The sequence below is a fragment of the Aulonocara sp. 'chitande type north' Nkhata Bay genome, linkage group LG22, assembly GCF_057382095.1.
Source record: "Aulonocara sp. 'chitande type north' Nkhata Bay isolate Kocher_YH1m ecotype deep benthic linkage group LG22, A_spYH_male_GT1.1, whole genome shotgun sequence".
NCBI classification, from domain to species: domain Eukaryota; kingdom Metazoa; phylum Chordata; class Actinopteri; order Cichliformes; family Cichlidae; genus Aulonocara; species Aulonocara sp. 'chitande type north' Nkhata Bay.
Window position 1 is genome coordinate 31,360,072 of NC_141364.1, and position 17,061 is coordinate 31,377,132.

The 17,061-nt window shown below is 40.0% G+C and overlaps 1 protein-coding gene and 1 long non-coding RNA gene across 3 annotated transcripts in view; one reads left to right on the forward strand and one right to left on the reverse strand.

Annotated features, from left to right (window-relative positions):
* Positions 1 to 892: 892 nt before the first annotated feature.
* On the forward strand, positions 893 to 2,312 carry LOC147304469 (uncharacterized). Its single transcript, XR_015126827.1, has 3 exons — positions 893 to 1,004; positions 1,599 to 1,728; positions 2,179 to 2,312. It is a non-coding gene; the product is annotated as an uncharacterized LOC147304469 (long non-coding RNA).
* Positions 2,159 to 17,061, reverse strand: part of slc66a2 (solute carrier family 66 member 2) — a 36,653-nt gene continuing 21,750 nt past the window's right edge. Inside the window, exon 5 of one of the 2 annotated variants that reach the window (XM_086280049.1) lies at positions 2,159 to 6,555. In XM_086280049.1, the coding sequence (XP_086136175.1) occupies positions 6,345 to 6,555 (211 nt within the window). In that variant the 3' untranslated portion in view covers positions 2,159 to 6,344. The remainder of the gene's footprint in view (positions 6,556 to 17,061) is intronic. The other variant, XM_086280050.1, reaches the window with a different exon arrangement.

Here is a 17,061-nt window from a genome sequence, read left to right on the forward strand (position 1 = left end):
TTTCAATGGATTTATTCGTCTTACAGTGCAGCCAGTTGGTGATTCTAGAATCTGTTGGGGCAGGGGCAAAAATTTACAAAAGGCCCCCCCACCCAGCGCTGGAGGGGCCTCTTGTGAGGGCTGAAGGCTCTGCCTCCCATTTTACTTTTAAATACTCTAGGAACCACAAGTAAGCCTGTGGTGTGAGGTGCAAAGTCCTCTATTGGGGTGATACAGTACTATGAGCTCTTTAAGATTTTTTAATTTAGGACAATGATTTTAAAGTTGTTTCTGGATTTAACAGGTGGCCAGCAAAGAGGAGCCAATATGTGCAAAATATACTCTTTCTTGTCCCTGTCTGTACTCACTGTAAGATTCTGGATCAGCTGAAGGCTTTTTAGGGAATTTTGGGACAGCCTGATAATAATAAATTACAGTAGTCCAGCAAGACGTTATAAATGCACTAGTTTTATGGGATCATTCTGAAACAGGATGTCTATACTTTTAGAGATATTGTGTAAATTGAAGAAAGCAGTCCTACATAGTTTGATATGCACATTAAAAATGGTTCCAATATTTCTCACAGTGTTACTGGAGGCCAAGGTAATAAGATAAGATAAGATGAGACTTTATTGATCCCACGACAGGGAAATTTTTGCGTTACCTCAGCTCAGGTACAGATATCAGAAGGAAAATACAAAAAAATAAAAATAAAATACATACATATATAATATAAGTAAGATAATACACTATATACAATGGTAGCATACACAGTATGTGATTATGGATATGGTTGTGTTTATATGCAAGACATAAACTATAAAGCTTAACATAATATCCTCAGGTTTGTCTGAAATTAGAAGTAGGAAATTAGAGGTCAATCAGGGGTTTATGTCTCATAAACATTCCTGTAGTTTAACCAGTTGGTTGTAATAACCTGTGAATTGAGAGCGATTGCGGACGAGCTACTACATCACCGATTGTCTTGTTAACTGACCATCCCAGAAATTTGGGCTTCAGTTTTAGTGAGTAAAATTCTCATGTTTTATTAGCCTGGTGCTTTCTGTGTGCTGCACTGATACCGTTCAAGAATACAGCTTGCTAACAAGCTAGCTAACATTAACTGATAAATTAGCATTCCACCTTTCATCAGTCCAAAAAAATTTGACATGACTGTGGTCAAAACACTAAAGTAGAAGCTTCAAAACTAATGGGTGATGTCACAGTGATGTCCAATCCATATTTTAGATCTATAAAAACTATAATCTATAGCTAATAGTCTAATAGAACAGAAAAGGTTGGAAACAGTGCCTTTAAAGCAGTCTGACAGTTGAGATTGCAGCTAATATGGACAACTTGTCAGTAGGCAAACCTCATTATTTGTCATTTTGTTTGAAATGAGTATCTACCACTGTAACAGTATAGGAAACCATAATTGGCCCACTTTATATCCTATTACTGCTCTATAGGCATTCTAATACCTGGGCCAATTGTTATCTCCAGCACTGAACAATAGCCATGCTGCTTGTGAACACCACCACTCACATTCAAAAAGCTCTTGAGTGGCTCTCTGTGAAGCAGCGCAGTCACTTTATTTAAAATATATTCATTCCATGCAGATAAACTGAATCTTAGAGGAGTACCCTGGTAAGAAGCCACCTGTCTGTGGCGGTTTGACGCAGCGGTGCACTTGTGAAGAGGTTTGATGCGACAACGTTCACAACACAAGGCCCTAGAGGAGTTTCAAAAGTGAGTGCCTCGTATGTTTTCAGTATTTATCACAAAGGGAAGCCTCTTTCTCTCACATTCACTCAAATTCCAGAGGCACTGAAAACAAAGAATTTTATTTCCAGGCCTGTGTGTATGAGGTCCTGACCTTTGAGTTTAAATTAGATAAGTTTCAAACACATTTCTGTCAGTTATGGTCCATGTGTCATTTCAGTTTATATATACAATACATATGTGTGTGTGCATGAATCAGGCCTAATCTATGAGAGACATATGTGGTGCAGTGAAAGGCATAAATAGGAACACATTTTGAATGTGAATCTGGATTAGAAAACATTTTTTCAAATCCATCTTTTTGATCCTTTTTTGTTTGGTGACTCTTATCTTTGTTGTGCCTCCTCTCTGTGCCTGCAGAGAGCTCCATGTGGAAAGCCAAGCACATTACGATTTATGTTTTTATTATTGCTTCAGATGGCATGTGCCCAAAGCCCAAATAAGGACCACGGCTGGTGGGCTTACACCTCCTTTGACAACTGATGCCTGCCAGAGCAACACTGTTGATCAGAGCAACGACGGATGTCGTCACAAGTCCCAAAAACATCTCCATCAAAAGGAAAAAAAAAACAATAAGTAAAGACATGGCGCAAGAGTTTGTCTGAGTCCTTTTTATTGGGGGACAATGCCACATTAAATGCTTGACAATACTGGGTGGGTTTAAACAGCCTCAGGAACTACAGGTGTGTGGCCAGTTTAAAAGGAAAATGGATAAAAAAAATAGAGACATAAATCGCTGTACTAGGGTAAAAAAAACAAAAACACATAATAAACATACTTACAGAATGATATTTTTGGTATAGTAACAAACAAAAACATGAAAACACGTTCACATGACAAATGAGCAAAAAGATACAAAACACGGAGCAAACAAAGATAAATCATCACGTGCAGTGAAACAGTCACAGAAGTGGAACTCCGAGGTCAGTTTAATCTTGTTTCGCACAACAGGACCCTGTCAGGTATCTCACATTAACTCACACAACACACTCGGGCTCAGCACTGTCGGGACAGAGAACAGGCAATCTTACACTGGCACCTGAAGAGTTAATATAAAAAAGGACAAAATAAATACGTAAGCTAAAAAGATGTAAACATAAAAAAATACCCCCACCGATCCCTCAGTACCCGATTCTCACCCAACGTGTTTATAAAAAGAAGAAGCAGAGAATAGTCGTTTCTCGGCAGAACACAAAGATTTATTTTTGTTGCAGTTTTGTTCTTTTTGAAGACGAGGACAGGTCTGCTGTGGTACACAGGTCACTGAAGGGCTGACAGTCGTGCACCTTATGGTCTGGCATTCCTCCTCAGAGAGAAATGACAAAACAACAACAGTAACACAAAGAAAAAAAATCATATGGCTGCCTCTGCGTTTAACAGGAAATGAATTTCATATGACAAAACGATGAGTAGAACCTGCCCTCACAGAGGACCTCACAATGATGTGGGGTCATGAGCAGGGGGGATATTAAAGGATGTTATTGGATTTGTCATAAATGATAAACTGGCCAGTCAGTGCTTTCTGCAGCCAATATGAGGAAGAGGTACGATCTTAGCTGAGCAAATTCTGAACTGTGAGTCTGTGAAGTTCATCTCTTTAAGGCATAATTCCAGTTTATTACAGCTTGGGCTTTGTGAACAACATCGCTCACAGAACATATCGACTTGGTCCTGCATAAAAACCTTTTCATAAAATGTATTTAACGTTATTATTGCTGTAAGGAGCGAAATGATGTTTGTGCACTTACACTTACTGGTCAATCCCGAACATTTAAAAAAGAAAAAATTCTAATAACACTGAGAACTCCCATTCATGGGAGCTCTGGTTTCATAGGGACTACTTGTGAAATAATTTAGAATGAATGGGGCTCTATGAAGCTCTATGTCATTGTTGGTTTATTTCAGAATGGCTTAAAATCATCCCACATAGCAGACAGGTCTGGGTCAGATCTGGTGTCAAGCCGGCACTGCTCTGGGCCAGATCTGGTGTCAAGCCGGCACTGCTGGCTGACTTCTGGCATAGTAAGTGGTATGGGCCAGGCCTGGTGTAGATGGCACTATTTATGTGATGGCATGCCACATCTGGCCCGATTGTGGTTTGGTGTATGTGGCCCAGGCTCATAGAAAACAGGTCTTCCCTGGATCCGGCATCAAGCTGGCACTTCTGACTAACTGGTGTCATGGCAGAGTGAATGCGTCATGTTGTATAGAGCACTATGAGTAATCCGGGAAAGTAGAAAAGCTCTATATCAGAATTAGTCCATTCACTGTATGAACAGAGTTTTGTCATATTTCTTTTCATGCTACCATGTTCCAGCACATGTTGTTATTACATGGCTTGACAGTGTGTCTGCAACTGGCCTGTGGCTGCACACAACTTACACATGGCCAACATAGCGCAAAGAATGACGGCCCTTTGGCACAGGACCACCAGTGTGTCTGCAACTGGCCTTGTGCTGGCCCATGTGTGCCACCTCTGGCAAACCAAAGGGCCGTCATTCTCTGCGGTATGTGGGCCATGTGTAAGCCCATTGTGTGGGCCAGATCTGGGCCATACCAATTTTGCTATGTGGGATTGATGTAGCTCAGTTTTTAGATATGTTATGGATTATGATTGTACAATTAGGAGTGGCACAGCATCACGAGCCACTTTAGGGCATCCATGATTCTGATTTCAGGAAGGAACCAAGCAGCAGCAGAGCATTTCTAGCAGCAGCCTCCTGATAGTGGTCATCATCAAACTCAACAAAGTTTGTCTTTTTTATACAATCACAGTATAGCGCAGATCGATGGATCTCAATGCCACAGCAAGATAGACGATATGGACAAAAGTAACGTTTGAATTCGAGTGTGTTCAGTGCCATTACCACAGGTGTATAAAATCAAACACCTATCCACGCCGTGTGCTTTTACACATGTTTGTAAAAGAATGGATCGGTCTAAAGAGCTTGATGAATTTGAACGTGGTGCTGTAAGAGGATGTGCCCGCTCCAGATTCCAGTTTCTTGAAACCATATCATACTTTATCACATAAAAAGACATGGAGAAAGCTGTATAACGCACATATTTCTTTCACTATAACACCTCACAACAATGCCGTAACAGGCTGACGTCAGCATATTGTAATAAAAACATTTTAGCCCTTGCTCTTCGGAGGGAGCTGCGCTTTCTGAGTGCTCTTGTTTGTTTTTTGTCACACAAGTCTCAGTGAAATATTGGCATCAAGCTGCAAGCAAATGTAAAAATAATATAATTTGAAAAAGCTTTAGAGCGCTCAGCTTCTGGCCGTCAGTTGGCGAGACTTGCTTGCAACACAACAGAAACAGAAAATCTAGTCTATTGTGGTGAATGCAAAGCTGTCACGAGGCCTTAGAATAAAACATGATCCAATTCAGGACAGAAAAACAGCTTCTTGTTATCCTGCAGTTATAGCATGAATGTAGGATGATGTTCAAAATGAAACAGAAGCCGCAAACATGACTAAATTAAGCCCATGATGCGACTTTAAATGCGGTCGTCATCATAAAGATGAGTTCAGACTGAACGCGAAGCTAAACTAGCGCCTCGAGCTATGATTCAGCTGCTAGTCCCACACATAGAAAATTGGCTGCATCATGCTGGCAGCTTAAATTATTCCTTTACCTTTATGAAGCGCAGTTGTAGGCTCGCAGGATAAGTTTAATGATGTTAACACATCTTTGAGCATTTATTTAGGACGTTTTGGAAATGATGGAAATATATATAAAATGTCGTCAAGGGCTTTAGTATAAAAGTCTTGGCATTTGCTTACAAAGGCTAAGTTGCTCAACTTTTTGCTAGTCTCAAGGCCACTCACATTCATGACCAAACGTGAGGAGTTTTCTTCATTTGGTGACTTTGCTTTTCTGTATTTTTGTCGTGCAAGATTGAGTATGACAGCATATGTCGCCCAACAAGCAGGAGACTGACTGGCATTCCTCCACTGTGTTGGGAAAAAACAACAACAAATGTACATTCAGCAATGCTGTATATTAACATTTCTTTTTTTTTGTTTTGATTGATTTGTAACACATTACTGGCAATGCAGCAATCCATGTTGAAAATGTGGGTGCTTTAAGGCAGAAGTTCCAAGCAACATTCATCTTGAGGACGACACAAGCTGGTCCACTTTTCCTTGAGCACTGATTTCAGTGCGTGCATCTGCAGTTTGCATACGCTGGATGTTCATGTGCTGTGTGTGCATAATATTCTCCACATGCACAGGATGACTCAAGGTGTATTCTCAGAGACGTTTGCATTCCTATTAGCATGCATTGGGCCGCTTTGATAAGTCAAGAGGACAATAAATAAAACAGGCTGACGTTGTGTGTAACAAGTGTCCTTCGGGTATCACTGGAGACATTGCCACCACCTGGTGTCTGTGTATCTTTGCCTTATTTATGAGTGCGTTGGAGTCTTCATTTATACTAGGAGGTGAGGGGGAGCAGCAGCCTACATCATCTCAAGATGCTTTGGTGCGTGTGTGTTTATACATTTCCACAGTGCCTCGATAAGGCCTTCCTCGCTGCTGCTTTGTAGTGTCCTCAGAGATTATGCCGATGTTCTCAGAGGGCTTTGGCACTGGTGGTGTGAGAAACTGTGTGTGACACTGGTTTCTGCGGGTAGCGGCTGTAGTAGTAAACCTGGAAGAGGATGGTGATGTCCACGAAGACCTGCAGCAGGCCGCAAATCCAGAACTGCACCGGAGCCTGGGTGAGGAGGAAGTACCCCGTTTTAAAGGTGTCACCACTGGTCCACATCAGAACCATCTTGATGCTTGATGGAAACAAGAAGAGAAGAAGAGAAAACAATGTTAATATTGTAGCCCATTACTGTAGCTCTACCATTCTGTATCATTCTTTTGTTACCAGATTTACTGGAGTTAATTTTCTTTAAATTATTTTCAATGTTATTTTTCTAACAAGCACTTCTGACAACATGACAACAGTGTTGTAGAGCTTTGTCGTGCCTTCACCAGCCTTTGTCCAGTTTTTCTTTTTAGTATAAGTTGGTTAATACATTACTTCCTATTTAAAACATGATTAATAGACTTTAAAAGTCGTGTTGCGGTAATTCTCAATAAAAGCAAAGCGATTAGTAACAGGCTAGGTGTCTAGGGGTGCTGCATCAGAAATGCTGTTAGTGACTATTCTCTTAAGAAAGGGAAACAGAAAATGCTGAGGTATGCCAAACTACACAAGAACTGCACTGAAAATCGGTGGGAGCAGGTATGTACAGAGGATATCAGGAGGGAGGTATAACAGTGCCTAAAGACATCTGTAGAGCACGGTAGAGGCTCTGTCATGGTTTGGGCTGTTTTTCTGCCAATAGTGTTGACAATCTTATCAGAATTGATGGAATTGAAATGCATAAAAGTACTACCAGAGTTTGATCCACCAATTAATATCATCTGGAAAGTATCTGATTAGCAAAGGCTTTGGTTTTTAAGCATGACAATGATCCCAAACATACTGCCAGTGCAGTAAAAACATACCCGGATATAATAACTCAAAATTAAACACTATCGGTCATGGACTCTCATCCCCCAGAGCCTGGACCCCAATAGCAGTGTGGGATCATCTTGACAGAGATTGGAATAATCTACATCCGAAGGAAAACTTTCAATGTATTTCAAAAAGCCTGGAGAACTATTCCAGAAGACTACGTAAATTAATAAAACAGTTCAGTCTGTGTTGAGGAATGAAGAAGGTCATACCAAATATTGACGTTTAGGCTCATTAGAATTGTATAAACTCTTTTTGCCTTCTATGCGGTATTTCCATATATCGTTGCACATATTTCAGTAAATAGCTGCACCCATTTCCCATCATCCAAAGAAAGAATAAAGAAATGAGAGACTTTTTTTCCATAATACTGTTATTGCATCAACATGGTTGTTGCAAAAACAACAATGGCAAAAAATGTCATTAGGAAATAAAAATAGAATCCTGAAGAATATGTGCAAAATGAAACTGTTTAGTATTAATGAGTTGTAGACTGCTGTTACAGAGGAAACCAAATTACTGATGGAATAATTTGTTCTCATATTGAACACTTAGGGCCTGTCCGCACATCAACTTCCACATTAGCATTTTGACCAGACCTTTAATGCATCCTGGCTTCATTTCTATTTGGACTGATTTTTTTTTTACTCCATTTGGTCACCAAAACCACATGTTAATGACAGCAGGACACGAGGTCTGAGAGATGCAGGCAGCAAAGAAATAGGAAATATGACACAATAAGTACCAGGGTAAATTGAAGTAATGAATCTCTTCAGGTTGCATGCTTCTTATTAACTTTGCATCCTGTGGCACATTTCTAACTATAAAATTCTGCTTCCGGTTCATACCGAGCTGTTCACAGAGTGCACGTGAGACAATCCAGACATGAATTATGCAGTTATCGCTCTACAAGTGACTGGAGATGAGCGCCCACATGACTTGGAAGAGCCAAAGTTCCTCTAAGCATAATCATCATCCTCTCACTGGCACTGGAAAGCACTGTGAACTCAACTAATGAGATGGAAAGGGAAGCCAAACAAGAGTCAGCGAAAAAAGAACAAAGGCCTGGGGTCTGAAAACACACTTTCTCATGCATGTTATCCTCTCCCAAGATAGAAAAACACAATGTACAGCTGCGTATCAAGTAATGCGAGGACATCAGTTCAAAATTGCTTGTAAAGCTCTCTGAAAAGTTTGGCTTGGTGGTTATGGGTGTTTCCCGCTCTCTTTTATGACAGCATCAACAAATCCATCGCCTTCTGCAGAGCTCAGGTACACTTGAATCTGTTTTTAGTTTGCTTGTTGCATTTTTTTTTATTATTTGTTTGAGGCAGAAATACACACAGGCAATGCAGACAAAGAAAGGACTGAACCAGCAGTGTGCCCACAATCCACTCATAGACGTACAGAAGGAGGTCTTGTCAGATGAGCCTCCTAAAGCTACCAGCCTACAACAATGTGAACACATGCTGCGATATCTGAAATCCTTTCACTCAAGCGTGTTAGCTTGGTTGGTCAGCACTATTTGAATGAGCTTTGCAGATATCTTTTTTTCTGCCACTGAGGCAACTGCTACCCTGAATTTGAAGGGCTGGTATATATCCAGTGGTATCTGACTCTGTGAGATACTGCTGGATATGAGTTTTATTGCCCGGGTCTGGAGATATGTTTATCTGAGATTTAAAAACTGTGAAAAAGTAGAAGAAAGCATTTCCTTTTGTGGTATTTTGTGGTATTAGCCTTGTATTTGATCTGTAGTGCACTACCTTTTTGCTTTTCACATTTCTGCCCTCATCTGGGTAGTGACCAAAATAATGTTTGGACATCAGACTAGAAAGCCTCTAGGTGACTGTCCTGGATCGCTCTCTACCAGAAGTGGCTCCGGGACACACAGAGCACATGCTGGACAGATAACGCTCTTTTTCCTTCTTTCTTGGGCAGCTTGTGTCCCTCTTGGAGGACCGGTTAGGCAGAGGGACTAAGGATGCTCCCGCTTAGACTGCTTCCCTGCGATCCAGACCCAGTTAAGCATCAGGATGGATTGATGGCTGGAACTCAGTTCCTGACTGTGACTCATTAGGCTGCTTGCCTTTACTTTTATCAACTTGTAAAAGCTAATCAGGTTTTCTTCTTCCCTGACACTGCTAGGCAATGAATGTGATTACCAATGAGCATTCAATCAATGTCACCTACTGAGCTGAATCAGACAGAGCCAAACTGGCCTTCAGTGTGTAATGCCAGGACACAGCGTGTTTCCATCAATGTTAAAAAAATTCTGTGACATCGTTCCCCTAGAATCAGCGTTCACATATTCTAGAACTGAGAACCATTAAACTTAAGTGTTGACCAGCTTTTATTTTTGTTAATCAAATAATAGCTATAATTCTGAAAAACTTCTTATTGATATTCTGGAAAGCAGACACTAAATCTATGTCTTTGTTGTCCTGTATGGGATTCATATATTTAACCATTTCAAAGGTTTACAGAGAGTGGTCTGAAAAAGACAAAATATCCAGTGAGGGCATTTCTCTGGGTGAAAATGGGCAGAATAGATAACTCATTACAAAAAAGGTATGTACAAGATGTCAAACCTTGAAGTAGCTTTGATGTGTTGTACACTAAACTGGTTACACCTTTCCACAGTCCAGGGAAAACAACTCTGTCTTAGTCGTCTGTGATCTCAACAAAACACTTTCACCGCATTAGTCTTACTGAATTCAACACGATGCTGATTTTATAAAATACGGTCTCCATTAGGTTACACAACAGCAATAAAGTGCAGTGTGCTTACTGTGAACGTTATGAAAAAACCCAGAAACATTTGACCTGTGGCTGATGTTCAGGGCATATTTCACCGTCTGATATGAATGTTCCACTAAGAAAGTAAAGTACATTTAGTTGCAGTTCCCAGTGCCCCGCGGATCCTCTGATAGAGCATCCTGATTAAACATGTCGCAGTGTGATGCTTTGATTACTGCAGCAGGTGAATCATGGTGATATGAAGATAAAGAAGAAACAATGAATCGTTGTGTTAGCAGATTTCCTGCCTTTCTATAAGCCGCTTAACAAATGTAAAAGGGAATGGGGTGGAGGAGTGGCTTGTCACCCCAACTGTGTGCACTTTAGCCACACTGCCCAAAAAGCTTTGGAGCCAAATCCCTTCTTGCATTATTTATATCGCCAACCTCACCTTAGACTTATGTATTTTTAAGACGATTTTTTTTTGTTGGGTTTTTTTGTTGCAGATTTTGTCATTTTTCTTACACTCCTTTCTAACATTTCTCCAGCTCCTTCCCTGAATCTTTTCAAAATGTTTGCACTGGCATCGTTTTCTCCATTTTTTTAAGCATGTCTCTCTCCTCATCCATTCAGCCTCCCATCAACTCTCTATACCCGTTTGTATTTGCATTCCCTATACCTGCTGTCCTCACACCGCTCTTTCTCCACGAGGAGCTTGTTAGCACTGTGAAAACAACCCCCTCCAAACATCCCCCAAAAAACCCCACCACCCACACCTCCCTCAGTGGCTGCTGTCTTAGTTATGGTGCTGAATCTGGATGTAAAGATAAGAGAGGGAGGATTCTTGTTTGACCAGTTCCTTTGGTGGTTCTCTAAAAAGATGTGGCAAAGGCAGGGCTGTGGGGAGAGGGTGTCTGGCTACTTATCTGTCACCTTCTCTGAGACAAATGAGGGGCGGAGAGTGCCAACTGAGCTCTGGGCTCAAATGGCAGCAGTGGAGAAGTATAAGCTGCACTGACCACACAGTTTCTACACTGGGTTGCAGATGCATGGTATGGTAACACTGGCTAAGTACAAACTGTCTGTTTATTTGTATCCATTTTCAACATGGTGCACCAATAAAACCAGCAAAGACTGTAAACAGAGTAGTTATAAGCTGTAGAAAAGCATCAAGTTTTTCTACAGCTTATTTTTTCTCAGAATTCTGAGAAAAAATAATTCTGAGGAAAAAGTCATTATTCTGAGATTAAAGTCATAATTCTGACTTTTCTCAGAATTTTTTTTACTGTTTTATTTGTTTATACTGAGAGTCACATTTAAGACAAACTTCCACTGCCTTCCAATGGACAAAACCTGATTTATCTTTCCTTGTCAATGAAAGTGTGTTTTTCTAAAACGCAGTTTTACAATGCTAGCAGTTCTGTGCCAATTCATTCATCTTTGTTTAAAAAGCCTATAAATAAATCAGGCACACGCTTCAACCTCAGCTGTGCTATTTGCCATTTCTTGGGACAAAGCACAAACCCAGCACATGCAGAGGCCAGGGTAGAAACTGTCTGGTTCAGTGCCACAGTAGTTCTCCACTTCTGCCATTTCAGCCCAGAGCACAGCGTGCTGACATCAACAGCTAATCAGAAAAGCATATTTCAGTTCCACAATATGATGTATACAGTAAACTAGTATAAAGTTATAAGGTTTATGTTAAAACAGAGGATCTGTTGTCCATCTATTTTTAGTTGGTTTTTTAGCACATTTCTTTTTTGTGCTTCACTCACACAATGTAATTTCAATTCACTGTCTGGCACAAATTTGTAAAAAGCATAAGGCAAGGATATGAAACTGTGGAAACCTGGAGGCAAAAAACCATTAACAAATTGACTATGATGAACAGAGTAGCAGTGACAACAGAGCTGTAGCATTACAGGAGGAGCTTTTCCGATGGCGGGTTGCCAAGTGGCTTACAGATGTACAGCTAGGCCTATGAGATTTTTCATTTGGATTCTATATTGACTCACTCTTACAAAGTTATACTGTCAAAGCCCGGTACTTCTCTCAGCTGAACTTAGAACTTTTGCATTTTTACAAGACAAAACAAAAACAGTGGGGTCATTCCATCAAGTTTTAATCCAAACATTAAGAAAATACTATTTCTATTCAACTTAAATGCTGAGTCGAGCAAATATGCCAAGTTTTATCACAGGGCAGCTGTGGCTACAACTGTAGCTGCCTCCACCAGTGTGTGAATGTGAGAGTGAATGAATAGCAGAATTGTAAAGTGCTTTGAGGGTCTTGAAAAGCGCTATATAAATGCAATCCATTATTATTATTAAAAGCAAAGATTAGACTATCTGCTGATATTTAAGTGCCATTAAAGACAAAATTCAATCAGAAGATGGTTTATGAAGGCCCGCATACCATTTTACACAACTAACTACTAATTTACTAATTTTCTTTAAATAACGATGCTCAAGATTGTATCATTTTGCTGTTCTTTGTGGTCTTCGCTGTCTGGTTGTTCATTCATACATTTATTTACAAAAATATGACTTTAGATCAACAGTTCATTCTCAAAAGAGCTGTAACCCTGAAGGATTGAAAAGAAACAATCCCATTATCATTTAATCATCCAAGAAAGAGAAAGCAGGACCCCGAGTGATGGATCAGATGGAGAGATTTCGTGTTGGACGAATGATCTGAGGATCCTGCAGCTGCGGTGATCCGAAGCTCTGCCTGACAGCCCTGCTACACACAAGCGGTGCCATGCACCAGACCACAGGTGATGGCCTGGCTGCATCAGCAGTCAGTTCAGATCTACCCAAGGCACGTGGCAGTGTGTGCAGACAGCAGCCTGCAGGCTAAATATGGCTCTGGCACCGTTATCTAGCATACTGGGATGCAGCTCAAAATCACAAACCTTATAAGGCTGCAGTTGGCTGTCTGGATGTCCCATTTCTGTGTTTTGTGTTTGTGTGAGCCTGTATGTGTTGTTGTGTTTTATTTGTTTAATGGTGGGCTGGTCAGCATCAGTATGTACCATCTAATAATAGCAGCAGCTTGAAAACTGTTACCACAGCCCCCCTCAAAACACAGGATACACATGCCACAAACACCCCTTTAATCCGGCCTAATGTCCTCCTTAAAGTATCTGCCTTCACAAATATTTATTGTAGACTGGCTGAGATAGTTTCACTTGGTTCCAAGACCAGTGGCACCCACATGATTCAAGAAAACATCTAAATGATCTATTAAGCAGCACTTAAACTCGTATTAACATATCTTCTGTCACTTTCTAGAATTAAATGTCAGAAAATGGATTAAAAAGCCAATTATGTATATTATGTAAGCAAATACTCCACTTTCCGAGAACACTAATAAGAACTGAACACTGTGTTTTATATTATAAATAAAAAAAATAAATGGTTATAAATTCTAGAGTACAATGAATAAAAGAATAACCATCCAGCCATTCTCTTCCGCTTATCCTTTTCAGGGTCCTGGACCCTGGAGAGGTCGCCAGTCTGCTGCAGGGCTAACACATACAGACAGACAACCATTTGCACTCACACCTACGGGAAATTTAGAGTTTCCAATTAACCTATCCCCACTAACTGGATGTCTTTGGACTGTGGCAGGAAGCCGGAGTACCCGGAGAAAACCAACGCAAACACGGGGAGAACATGCAAACTCCACACAGAAAGACTTCTTGCTGTGCAGCAGCAGTGCTAACCACCGTGCTGCCTAAAAGAATAACATAGGAGAAAATTAGCTCCAGATTCAGACTGTTTTAAATTTATGCATGTCTTAATTCATGATTTTATTAATTTTTGATTAATTAGGATTTCATAATTAACAATAAAAAACTGAATTAAAATTAAATATTAATCATAATGTCATTTATTAAAATGAGGTTTTGTTTAGAATAAATTTATGCAACCCCACCCCCCAAAAAACACTTATATCTCAAAAATTAAAACTTGCTTTCTTTTACGCAGACCTGTTGTGATTAATGTTGTGTTAGCCCCTAAAAAGCCCCCCCCCCAAAACAAACAAACAAAACAAACAAACAAAAAAACCCAGTCAGAGTGAAATTTTCAGTTTTAGCAAATAGCAGCTGGCTGCAGGAGGGAATAAGAAGTATAAACATTCGCTGATAAAAGACGAGGCTGACAAAGATGATGGGGAGCATTCACTTTATCCTTATGATAAAAAAAAAAAATCATAACTACTGGAGGCTGCCAATGACAAATTTGGTTTAGCATTCGAATTAAAAGAATGACATTTAACTTAAAGTTATGTATACTGGGAAACATACGATTATGATTGATGAGGTTAATATAACACCTGAGGGTAAATAAACAGATAACTAACATGGTTTCAGATCTGTCTTCATGGACATGAGCCATGTCTTCCCGAGTTCCCTTCATGATTAAAAACAACAACAACAACAACAACGATAACAAAACAGCTTTGCTACCTCCTGTCTGGTGCAGCGATGGTGTATGTCTACACGCTGAGTACATCTGAAATGATTCATAGCAATATCTACCCCGCTTCAACTCCACCCACTGCCTACTGGGGAGTGTGGAGACGTGCACTACTGTGAGTCTGAATATATAAATACTAGAAAGTGGTGTAACTTAAAATATACCTACAGTCAGAGTGGGAGCTTGCTGCCTGGGCCATTAATTGAGAGGAAGTCAGCATTATCCTTTACCATGTGGACATGTTTTTTTTTCCTTTTTAGTTCCAGGCACTTACAGAAAGTAGCTCTCTTGTTTACACGTGTGCATTTCTTACTTCCTCTTAACTACACATACCCCGAACACAAGAACAAACCTGATAGTAACACTGCAGCCGAGTTCTAACCTTGAAAATTGTAAATTGAAACACAACATCCTTCCTTTATAGATTTTCGCTTCATATCTCACACACACACACACACACACACACACACACACACACACACACACACCTTGATTGTTGGCTGAGGTAAGTAACCTAGCAACAGCCTGCCAGACTCAACAGGTTGTGCTCACGGGAAGGAGAGGACAAACAATAAACAGGACTGGAAATGACAATGTCCTCCTTTTGAGGAAGATTTAGCTTCAGACTGTGCAGTAGGGTAACAAAAGAAAAAGCAGAACTAACAGGAAGCTTCATGTTCTCACAGACTGGGGGCTGGAGTTCTTTTGGCTATATTTGAACTAACTCTATGGATAACAGAGATACAGGGACTACACTGTGTTTATCATTTGAGAACTAATGAGACTGTATCACTGACAATTTCCCCCTGCTTCATATAGCTTAATCTATATGATCTCAATTTATTAGCAGGTTTATATTTTATACTAATAATTGAATTCTGCTAAATAGTGGAAAAAGCTTTAATATAACCATTGGTCCCACACAAACAAGCAATTAGTTATACTGATTTCTGGTGTTAGTAAAACTTTCAAATAAATAGATTCTTTTAACAGAGTAAGAATCATATATGGCCATATGGCCTGGTCTAAAAGCAGAGACCTTTCATATCCTATAATCTGGTTTCCCACATAGTTATATAACCTTGGAAGTTTACCAAAATGCACTTTTTGAAGTTTTCTCTAGTGAGAACAACATCCTGGGCACCAGTGCTTTTTGTTTACTCTACATCACTGATGTTAAATACTGCCAGCGTTGTTACTGAAACTATGATACACTCCATGATCTCGATGGTCAAAATGAGATTTCGTTTCTTATGATGCTTGGAATTGTATTGTTGTAGCATCTATACCAGTATAAAGTGCCTGCAGGAGATCATTGTTGTGATTTTGTGCTATATAAATATAATGTAATTGAATGGGTTAACAGATATGGTTGGAGTTTGAGCTTCATGGAGAAAAAAATATTTGTCTGCATATATCTTTAATAGATTTCTTTAAATTTAAACACATAAACTGACATTATTATTAGAAGTTGGCACCGTCTTCCATGTAAACTTGGTTCTTGAAGGATTGCTCCAACTATTATAGAGCAATCCTTCCAACTATTATAAATAGCAGACCACACGTGGTCTGCTATTTACTAGGGGTGCAACGATACTCGTATCAATATTGAACCGTTCGATACAGTGCTTTTGGTTCGGTACGCATATGTATCGAACAATACAACATTTTTAATTTATTTTATCAACTTTTCTTCTGACGATGCTGTCTGTGTTGAGAGCTCAGTGGATCTGCGCTCGACTACTCCGCCTAGGCAGCACTGTCGAGCGCAGATCCACTGAGCGCAGCGCAAGCTAGCAAGACAGAAGCTAAGCTCCTTGCAACATAGCACATTGAACCCCCCCCCACCCTCATTCAGATGTGGCGTTTGGAACTATCTTGGTTTTCATGTGACGTATGACCCTGAAGGTAAGTGTGTCATGGACAAAAGTAAAACAGTATGTCGGATGTGCCACGCAATGCTCAATTACATGGGTGGGAACTACTGCGTTAGCGCAGTTTGCTCGTTAACGTGTTGACCCATCCAGCCCCACGCACGGGGTGATCCGCGGTAGCTCGTTAACGGAGATTTGCCGTGTTGTGGCATTAACGTCATTTCAGATTAACGCTGACAGCACTAGTGGGAACACAACGAATATGACTGCACATTTACTCCGACATCATCCTAGTGCAAAGACAAGTGGAAGGAGACAAAAACAACAAGCACGCATGCTACAAACTTTACCCGAGTCATTTAGACAGCCGTTAGCACATGATTCTCCTTATGGGGACCTGATATGTTTAATATGCTGCTGAGAATATAGCCCAGAAGAAGCGTATACTGTAGTATAGCTTTTATTTTGGAAAGAGCCATTTCTCTGTAATAAACTCTCTTTTCCAAAGATGAGTGATTTCTCGATCAGATAGAATTATTTTTTTTTATTACTACTTGTTTCAGCAACATTAAATTTAAAAACTGTACGTTTGAGTTAAAATATATATTTATAATTTTAATAAATGACAAATTAAAAAAGCATGAACATTTTTTTGTATCGAAAAAATATCGAACCATGACA